At 40.6% G+C, this 10,277-nt stretch overlaps 1 protein-coding gene across 1 annotated transcript in view; it reads right to left on the minus strand.

The window, feature by feature from the left end:
- Positions 1 to 1,189: 1,189 nt before the first annotated feature.
- LOC122549463 (syntenin-1-like) overlaps positions 1,190 to 10,277 on the minus strand; it is a 42,715-nt gene continuing 33,627 nt past the window's right edge. Inside the window, exons 6-9 of the mRNA XM_043689322.1 lie at positions 9,534 to 9,709; positions 4,262 to 4,433; positions 3,546 to 3,637; positions 1,190 to 1,747 (exon numbers count right to left, since the gene is read on the minus strand). Coding sequence (XP_043545257.1) covers positions 1,693 to 1,747; positions 3,546 to 3,637; positions 4,262 to 4,433; positions 9,534 to 9,709 — 495 coding nt within the window. The 3' untranslated portion in view covers positions 1,190 to 1,692. The remainder of the gene's footprint in view (positions 1,748 to 3,545; positions 3,638 to 4,261; positions 4,434 to 9,533; positions 9,710 to 10,277) is intronic.

Here is a 10,277-nt window from a genome sequence, read left to right on the forward strand (position 1 = left end):
CACACAAAGGGTTGCAGAAGTTTGGAACACTTCCACAAACTGCAGTGACTCATGCACCTAAATCTCTGCATCTTCAGAATTCTGCAGTCACTCTGTGTTAAGTAATAATGCTTTCTTACTCTTCCTGTCAATGTGAGAAAGTGAGGACTGCAGATGCTGGAGATCAGAGTCAAGAATGTAGTGCTGGAAAAGTACAGCAGGTCAGGCAGCATCCGAGGGGCAGGAGAATCATGTTTTGGGCATAAGGCCTTCATCAGGGCCCAAATTGTCTGTTCTCCTGCCCTGCTTTTCCAACACCACATTCTCGACTTGCTGTCAATATCTGCCTGCAACTTCCTGATGTCATCCTCACAGCAGCTTTTTCTATTTCAGTATCACATACAATTTACATCAATTACTTAGAGGGCAATGAAGGCATGTTTGCTAAATTTGTAAGTTAGACCACTACATATTGCCAAAAATATGCATGGTATTATCTGCCAGCCAATCTATGCTAATAATATGCTTTTATCTTCTAGAAATCCTCGTGTCCCCACAGGTTCCCTTTTATTCATAGTGAAGTTCTTCAAAGGAGTATCATGTGCTAAGTTAGTTGAATAGGTTTTGACAAAACCATGCAGACTCTGATTAATCAATTTTAGCTGTGTAGTTAAATTTCTAAAGAAATTATAACAGCTTTCCTAAAACATACAATCCAGCTCACTTTTTTTCCCAGTTTTCTCCTTTCTGAGAGGGGTTGTACTTTCTTAAATCTAAGGAATTTGGAAAATTAACACTCATGCACCTGCTACCTCATTAGCAACCACAAGGCCCTGGGATGAAGTCTATTTAGGCCAGGAAACATCAGCCTGCGGTCTGTTAATTTGCTCAGTACCATTTCCATTGTAATTCTCCTAAGTTGATGTCCTGATGTACAGTTTTACTGGAATGATTTTTGCATCCCCTTAAATCTCTGCAACTATTGACTGATCACCTAGCTGAATGCCACTGCAGCTTGCTCAGGGCCCAGATTGTTGCCATTGTTTAGGTTTAAAATATTAGGCGCAATCTTCTCCCCTTGAAACCAGATATAAAATTCACTCATTCTGATCACTGCTTCTTAGGTGTACCTTGACTGTGAGGTCATTAATCCTATCACTGGATGGTCAAATGGCGAAATTGTGAAAGAAAAATGAGTGACATCAAGGAGTATAAGTAAAACAGAACTTTTTGTTTTCCAAAGTTCACGATTTTATTTGTCGTAAATAAGGAGTGATGTGCAAGAGACCACTATACAGTATAAACATAATCAGAAGCAGAACTTATTGAATAAAACTACATGACATAACAGTCAAGACAGTTACCAGCTAGAAGACAAATCAAGATTCACAATATTTCTGGAATTAACTGCTCAATACTGTCATCACAATTTCACACTAAATTAACTGAAATGGAAAAAGTGTACAGGTGGAATGATCAGGAATAAAATGCTAATGCGCCATTTCTTTGCTTTGTAAACAGAGTACTGAGTAAAACAGCCCATAATTTGTACAAGAAAAGTATGCAGCTGGCAGCAACAGTTAATAACCATATTAAAACTCCTTTGACATGCAAGCCAGGTAGTATACAAGCAGCTGTTTTTACTAGACTAAGGCCATCTAAAAGGCTAATAGATTGAATCACTGTAAATCATAGCATTCATACGAGCTCACTTTACACTTCCGGGACACCATGATCCATGAGACTCTTGACAATGCTTGAAGCCATCCTAGAAAGACAAAGGGGGGAACATTCAGAATTACAAATGGAAGGTAGACTGCTATGGAGTGTGGCTTAAACTGGTAGCTATGAAATCTTGACATTTCAGTCTTTCAATGTGGTTAAAGTTGCATTTTTAAGTCCAAAATGTAAAATGCATACAGTATAATTAATTTAGATAAAATCAAAATACTGCAGATGCTAGAAATCCAAAATAAAAACAAGTGCTGGAGAAATTTCACCAACATCTCCTGAGAGAAACAGAATTAACGTTCTCAAGAAAAACCAAAGAACTGCAGATGCTGGAAAAACTCAGGGATGACAGCATCAGTGAAGAAAAGAACAATTAATGTTTCAGGTCCAGTGACCCTTCTTCAGAAATTGTAATTTTACACAAACACTCCATAGTATTCCCACAAAGCATCACCAGGTTTGAACAATAGCAGATAATTACAGTTCTAATGAAATAAGCATCTGAATCAATCTCAGATTGGGAAACTAAATATGCTTCAACAGCATGAAAGGCAAATTCATAAATATATTCAAGATGGTTCCATAATATTGATCCAGAAAACTAAATTAGGAAGTGGTCAGTTTTAGATTTGACATTGTGCAATGAAGCAAGGCTAAAATCCTGTAGGAATGAGCCACTCAGGAAGTGAGATATGTAAAATTTTATATTGAGTGCGCAAATAACTTCCATAACTACAGTTAAAATTTAAAGAAAGCCAAACTACACAAGGCTCAGTTGATCAAAGACAAACTGGTAAGATATGCTTAACTGCCACTGCTGTTTAAGCTTTCAACCATTTTAATAATTAAAATTTGTAGTTTGTAATTAATTCCCTTAAAGAATACTACCACAGTAATAGTAGCCAACTGTGGCTACTGAGAAATTACAAGATTATAATAGTTTATAAGAAAGATGCTTAAAATGCAAAGAGTTGTTGACATTGAATACCAGGGGCTCCTAAATTTTGGACTAGCCTTCATGTGGGATCTTGCCAAAAGGACTTACTGACATCCAAGTAAACCACATCAGCTGCACTATCTTAAATAAATTTAGTCATGTTTTCCAAAAATTCACATTAGTCAGACAGGACCTCCCTTTAACAAATCAGTGTTATCTCTGTCTTTCCAAGTATTGATTGGAATAGAATCCCTACAGTCTGAAAGCAGGCCATTCAGCCCATTGAATCCACACCGAACCTATGAAGAGCTTCTACCCTACTTTGATCATTTCATCAAACCCTGTAGGTTTATGGAGGAGAAAGACTGCAGATACTGGAGATCAGAGTTGAAGAGTGTGGTGCTGGAAAAGCACAGCCAGTCAGGCAACATCAGAGGAGCAGGGGAATCAACGTTTTGGGCATAAGCCCTTCATCAGGCATGAGGCTTGTGGGCCAAGGGGAGCGAGAGACAAATGGAAGTTGGGGGAGGGGATGGGGGAAAATGCAATAGGTAGATGAAGGTTGGGGTGAAAGGATTTATGCACCTTTGTGTCCACCAGAACATCTCGCACCTCCTTATTAATTCTGTGTTCTAGAATCTCACCATCCCAAATGATATCCCGGCTACAATGTCTTTCGCCCTTGTAAATACAGATGAGAAATATTCATTTAAGATCTCGCCCATGTCCAGTGGCTCCACACACTGGCTGCCCCTTAAGTGTCTTACAAGTTCCACTCTTACCCTTGAACAAACTGGTTATTGTGCAACAAGTGTTTGACTTGCAGTACAATTTAAATTAAATATTTATTAAATATATAGACAAGTAGCTACTGAATGTACTTTAAATCAGTATTTACCTTTTCATCATATGGTCATGAATGTAGGAAGGCATGATCGTAATGGTTATTGTATTCCCTGCTGTGGCCAAAATGTCTGCAATTTGTGTATCCTATTCAAATATCAAGAAAAAAAAATCACAAAACAATCCTACAAATAACTTCAATTATTTTATATTATTTGATTAAAAACAGAATTCTGTAAAAATGGCAAAGACTCTTTCGCCTTTATGACAGTTGACAGTTTCAAGCTTTCTCTGTGTGGCAACTCCTTTTAGGCTGACCTATTATAACAGTAGGCAGAAACCCAGAATTTACCAAAATAGAGTTTAATCTGATTAATGTGATTGACAGTCAAAAGATTGAGGATTAGTGTAGTTGGAGGTCAAGAATATAGAGATCCAGATTATTTATTCAAAAGAAAAGGTGAAGAAATATTCATTGGCAATCTCTGCAAAGATATTCTTAAAAGTACACTACAGATTTAGATTGTTCCTAGACTTGACTGCCAGAAAAGTCAAAATGAAAAATTAAACATTGGAGAATTATTAACTTCTCAACATCAATAAACAAAGTTCAAAAAACCAAAGTGATAGATCAAACTGGTCATTGGATTTTGTTTATGTAAAAACGGTGGATGTTTAAGACAAGAATAGAGATACAGTATGAGTGTTTTGCAACAATTATTTTCCTACAAGATTATCCAACCGGCGCAAATTAAAATCAGCATTCCTTACCTTCAGTCCAATGATATTCTGCCCATTAATCTCACAGATATTGTGTTCTGTTAGGAGTCCATTTCGAGCTGCTGAACTGTCTTTTACAATTGAAGTGATTTTCCCATTTTTGAAAATGAAGCCAACATGTCCTGTGCTGTCTTTGTGCATCGTGATTGTGCGTTCAAAAGGCCTATGCAAAACAGAAATCCCATAAGAGCTTATATCCATGATAAACTAATCAACTCACTTCAAAAGGACAATGCTGCTGTAATTCCTGAGAAGACACTCTTCCTTTCTTATTCCTTCTAACCTGTCTGTCTGGACGGACACAGAATTGGTTGGCCCATACAAGATGGTGGTGGTAGATGGAAAGTATTCAGACAAGCTCTGTGACCAGTGGTGTTCTGGGACCTCTGCTCTGTGATTTTTATAAATGACTTGATGAGGAAATGGAAGGGTGGGTTAATAAGTTTGCCAATGACATGAGGGTTGGAGGAGTTGTGGATAGTGTGGAGGGTTGTTGTAGGTTGCAACATGACATTGACAGGATGCAGAGCTGGGCAGAAAAGTGGCAGATGGAGTTTAATCCAGAAAAGCATGAAGTTATTCACTTTGGAAGGTCGAATTTAAATGCAGAATACAGAGTGAAAGGCAGGATTCTTGGCAGTGTGGCGAAACAGAGGGATCTTGGGGTTGATTTCCAAAGATCCCTCAAAGTTGCCACCCAGGTTGATAGTGTGGTGCTAGAAAAGCACACTAGGTCAGGCAGCATCTGAGGATGCCCAAAACATTGATTCTCCAGCTCCTCAAATGCTGCCTGACCCACTGCGCTTTTCCAGCACTACACACTCAACTCTGATCTCCAGCATCTGCAGTCCTTACTTTCACCCAGGTTGATAGGGTTGTTAAGACGACGTATAGTGCGTTCGCTTTCATTAATAGAAGGATTTGAGTTTAAAAGCCACGAGGTTATGTTACAGCTCAATAGAGCCCTAGTTAAACCACACTTGGAATACTGTGTTCAGTTCTGGTTGTCTCATTATACGAAATATGTGGAATCTTCACAGAGGGTGTAGAGGAGATTAACTAGGATACTGCCTGGACTGGAGGGCATGTCTTATGAAGAAAGAGTGAGGGAGCTAGGACTTTCCCATTGGAGTGAAGGATGAGAGGTGTCTTTATAAAAGGTGTACAAGATGTTGACAGGCACAAATAGAGTGGGTGGCTAGAGATTTTTTCCCCATGGTGGAAATGTTTATCACAAGGGGACATAATTTTAAGGTAATTGGAGGAAGGTTTAGGGAAGATGTCAGAGATAGGTTCTATACTCAGTGGTGGGTACCAGTGGTGGTGATAGAGTCAGATACATTAGGGACATTTAAGCAATTCTTAGACAGGCACACGGGAATGAGTACAATGAAGGGTATGTAGGTTAGTCTGATCTTAGTGGGGTAGTAGGCTGGCACAACACAGGGCTGAAGGGCCTGTACTGTGCTGTATTGTTCTATGTTTAAATAATCCAATTTTCACGTACTTGGCTCTCCATGACAAGACAAATTAGGAGTTTGCATTTTTAGATTAAACTTTAAATCGAAGTCCCATCTATTGCATGTGAATACTAAATACATAACACCTCTCAAAAAGCAGAAGCTCTCATTGGCCCAAGCAACCATCCTCCGGCAACTAATATTACAACAAACAAACATTGATTTGTCAGTCGTGATCTTCCTTTGCAGAGTGTGGCTTAACATTTACATAGTAGCTGTGCTTCAGAAATAATCTATTGACTATAAAACCCTTTAAAGTGCCTAGTGTTGTCCAAGAAAGTGAAAACAATCTCTTCCGCTCCCAACCCAAACCTTCCACTTTAAGCACATTCCTTTCCAGAGCCACGATGATTCCAGTTCAGCATCAAGGAATATTCAAAGGAAGTTTGTCATCCATCTCTCATTTGAACATTGTATCTCCAATGCACAATAAACTTACACTCTTCATACTACATTCTGTTAAAATCATAAATATATGATTGTGACATTGAGATGAGATGGTTTAGATGAGGCGTTGGAGAGTTACTGATTAGCTAGGAAGGATTTAAAGAGAGTTAAGAGCAGCAAAGAGGAGACACGAGCAATCTTTAGCAGGTAGAATAAAGAAGAACCCTAAAGCTTTCTAAAAGTATGGAGGAATAAAAGGATGACTAAGGTAGGAATAGGGCCAAAGACAAGTGAGAAGTTGTGTGTGAATCCTGTGGAGATCAGAGAAATGCTAAATGAACATTTCTCATTGGTTTTCACTCAGGAAAACGAGAATATTGTAGAGAAGATTGAGATACGGGCTTTTAGACTTGAACGGATTGACATTAGTAAGGAGGAGATGTTATCACTTCTAGAAGATGTGAAAGTAGATAAGTCTCCTGGGCCGATGGGATTTATTAGAGAACTCTCTGAGAATCTAAGGAGGTGATTGCAGAGCCTTTGACCTCGATCTTTGAGTCGTCATTGTCTACCAGAAGTACCAGAAGACTGGAGGATTGCAAATGTAGTGCCCTTGTTTAAGTGGTTCAGCAGAGATGATCCAGGTAATTATAGACCAGTGAGCCTTACATCTGTTGTAGGAAAAATTTTGGAAAGGATTACAAGAGATAGGATTTATAATCATCTAGCAAGCAACAATTTGATTTCAGGTAGTCAACATGGTTTCATCAAGGGCAGGTCGTGTCTCACAAACCTGAGTATTTTTGAGGTGACCAAGCACCTATCGGAAAGATGTTGTGAAACTTGAAAGGGTTCAGGAAAGATTTACAAGGATGTTGCCAAGGTTGGAGGATCTGAGCTACAGGGAGAGGCTGAACAGGCTGGGGCTGTTTTCCCTGGAGCGTCGGAGGCTGAGGGGTAACCTTATAGAGGTTTACAAAATTATGAGGGGCATGGATAGGATAAATAGACAAAGTCTTTTCCCTGGGGTCGGGGATCCAGAACTAGAGGGCATTTGTTTAGGGTGAGAGGGAAAAGATATAAAAGAGACCTAAAGGGCAACTTTTTCACGCAGAGGGTGGTACATGTATGGAATGAGCTGCCAGAGGAAGTGGTGGAGGCTGGTACAATTGCAACATTTAAAAGGCGTTTGGATGGGTATATGAATAGGAAGGGTTTGGAGGGATATGGGCCAGGTGCTGGAAGGTGGGACTAGATCGGGTTAGGATATCTGGTTTGCATGGACAGGTTGGACCGAAGGGTCTGTTTCCGTGCTATACATCTCTATGACTCTATGTGGAGAGGGTAGGGCAGTTGACGTGGTGTACATGGACTTCAGTAAAGCCTTTGATAAGGCTATCGGAAAAAATGCGAAGGCATGGGATTGAGGATGATTTAACGATTTGGATTAGAAACTGGCTTTCTGTAAGAATGCAATGAGTGGTGGTTGATGGAAAATATTCAGCCTGGAGTCCAATTACTAATGGTGTGCCACAAGGATCTGTGTTGGGACCACTGCTGTTTGTCATTTTTAGAAATGACTTGGATGCAGGCATAGGTAGATGGGTAGATGGGGACAGTACAATGGCACAGTGGTTAGCACTGCTGCCTCACAGCACCAGAGACCTGGGTTCAATTCCCATCTCAGGCAACTGTCTGTGTGGAGTTTGCACATTCTCTCCATGTCTGCCTGGGTTTCCACCGGGTACTCCAGTTTCCTCCCACAGTCCAAAGATGTGCAGGTTAGGTAGGGGAATGGGTCTGGATGGGTTGCTCTTCAGAGGGTCGGTGTGGACCTGTTTCCACACTAAGTAATCTAATCATCTAACCTAAAGTCAGTGGAGTGGTGGACAGTGTGGAAGAATGTTGCAGGGGGTCTTGGATAAACTGCAGAATTGGGCTGAGAGGTGGCAAATAGAGAATGCAGATAAATGTGAGGTGATTCACTTTGGGAAGAACAACAGGAAGGCAGAGTACTGGGTCAATGAAAAGATTCTTGGTAGTGTGGATGTACATAGATCCCTGAAAGTTGCCACCCAGGTTGATAGTGCTGTTAAGAAAGTATACCATGTGTTGGATTTTATTGGGAGAGGGATTGGGTTCCGGAGCCATGATGTCATGCTGCAACTGTACAAAATGCTAGTGCGGCCACACTGGAATATTGTGTACAGTTCTGGTTGTCCCATTGCAGGAAGGATGTGGAAACATTGGAAATGGTGCAAGGAGATTTACACCTACCGGATGTTGCCTGGTCTGGAGCGAATGTCTTATGAGGAAAGGCTGAGGAACTTGGGTCTGTTCTCATGGGAGAGAAGGTTAAGAGGAGATTTAATAGAGATATACAAGATGATCAGAGGATTAGATAGGGTGGACAGTGAGAGTCTTTTTCTTAGGATGATTACTTCGACTTGTACGAGGAGGCATAGCTGCAAATTGAGGGGTGATAGTCAGAGGCAGGTTCTTTAATCAGGGAGTGGTAAGGGCGTGGAATGCCCTGCCTGTAAATGTAGTTAACTCAGCCACATTAGGGGCATTTAAACAGTCCTTGGATAAGCATATGGATGATTATGGGACTGCATAAAGGGAAGGATTTAGATTAGTTCACAGGTCGGTGCAACATCAAGGGCTGAGGGCCTGTTCTGCACTGTATTGCTCTATGTTCTATATATTCCAAGGATAATTTTAAAAATTATGTTCTCCACAAACTTAAGTAAAAAAATAAATTGCAAGTTTACTGCCTGCAGCACCTCTCCTAATCTTCTGGTCCTAATCACTAATCCCAACAAATGACTTGAGAAGAAAAAACTGGAGATAGAGGGAAGAGTCAAGTCGAAAAGGAATGTTAATACCTAATGGCCGTTTCTCATCCTGACCGGCTACACTGTACAGCTATATTCCAAAAAGTCATCCAAACCAAGTAGTAAATCTCTCTTATCGACCATTGAAGGGACATGCCATTTCATTTTATTTCCTTCAAATTAATTCATTCATTCATTGCCGTGTGGCGCTTCTTTGCTTCCATAAAAAAAGACTCACCATGACATAAATCATCTTCATGGAATAACTAAATTCACACTTGTCTACTTCATCAATTTTTACATTAAAATGTTAAAAACAAAGAACCACAGATGCTGTAAATCAAATAAAAAATTGCTGCAAAATCTCAGATCTGGCAGCTTTTGTCGACTGAGTTAACATTTCGGGTCCAGTGACCGTTCTTCAGAAATGTAACTGAGACAAAATACCAATTGTTGAGTTTTCAAACAAAATGAAAAATTTCCAATTATCTCTCAACAGAAAGAGAGGGGCATTCTTACCTGTCACGAACTATAATACTAATCTTTTGATCAGAAGCTTGTTTCAGTACTTTGTGACTCTTGTCACTGCTCCAGCCTGCACAATTCTCACCATTTATCTGCAGGACCTGGTCACCAAATCTTAAACCAGCGAGGGAAGCAGGTGAGTTTGCTTGTACAAGTTGGACAAAGACACCCTTATAAAGCAAAGAGAAATGTAACACCATTATATTAGGGACAAATTACATGTACTCTTCTGCTTCAGTTTACAGAGGAACCTCGATTATCCGAATATCAATTATCCAAAAATCGGATTATCCAAAGGAGATCTCAGGGTCCCGATAGAAACATTACATCAAAGACGTGTTTCCAACAGTGATCGCCTCTTTCGTTGACAGTGATTAAACAGGCACAGTCTCCAAATGACTAACCTCTCGCCCCTCTCTCTCCCCACACTTTCCCTGGAGTTCTACACAGGGGTGTACCCTAAACCCCCCTGCCCAACATGGTCCTCTAGAGGGTAGAGGTGGAACCTGTCAAAACATTGCAGCAAAATGGTGTGCGCACACAAGTTCACGCTATTTGGAGACTTACCCCATAAAGGCAACTGCAGCAGCAGTCGTGTTGGTGCACAGTCCAGATGCCACGGAGGGGTGGGCGGGGGTCTGCATTGGACGGGGTAGAGGGTGGGGGGGCCATGCTGGACAGGGTTGGGGGACAGGGATGGTGTTACACGGGTTTGGGTGTGGGGGCTGTGTTGCACGG

Source organism: Chiloscyllium plagiosum, chromosome 4, assembly GCF_004010195.1.
Source record: "Chiloscyllium plagiosum isolate BGI_BamShark_2017 chromosome 4, ASM401019v2, whole genome shotgun sequence".
In the NCBI taxonomy this organism is placed as follows: Eukaryota; Metazoa; Chordata; class Chondrichthyes; order Orectolobiformes; family Hemiscylliidae; genus Chiloscyllium; species Chiloscyllium plagiosum.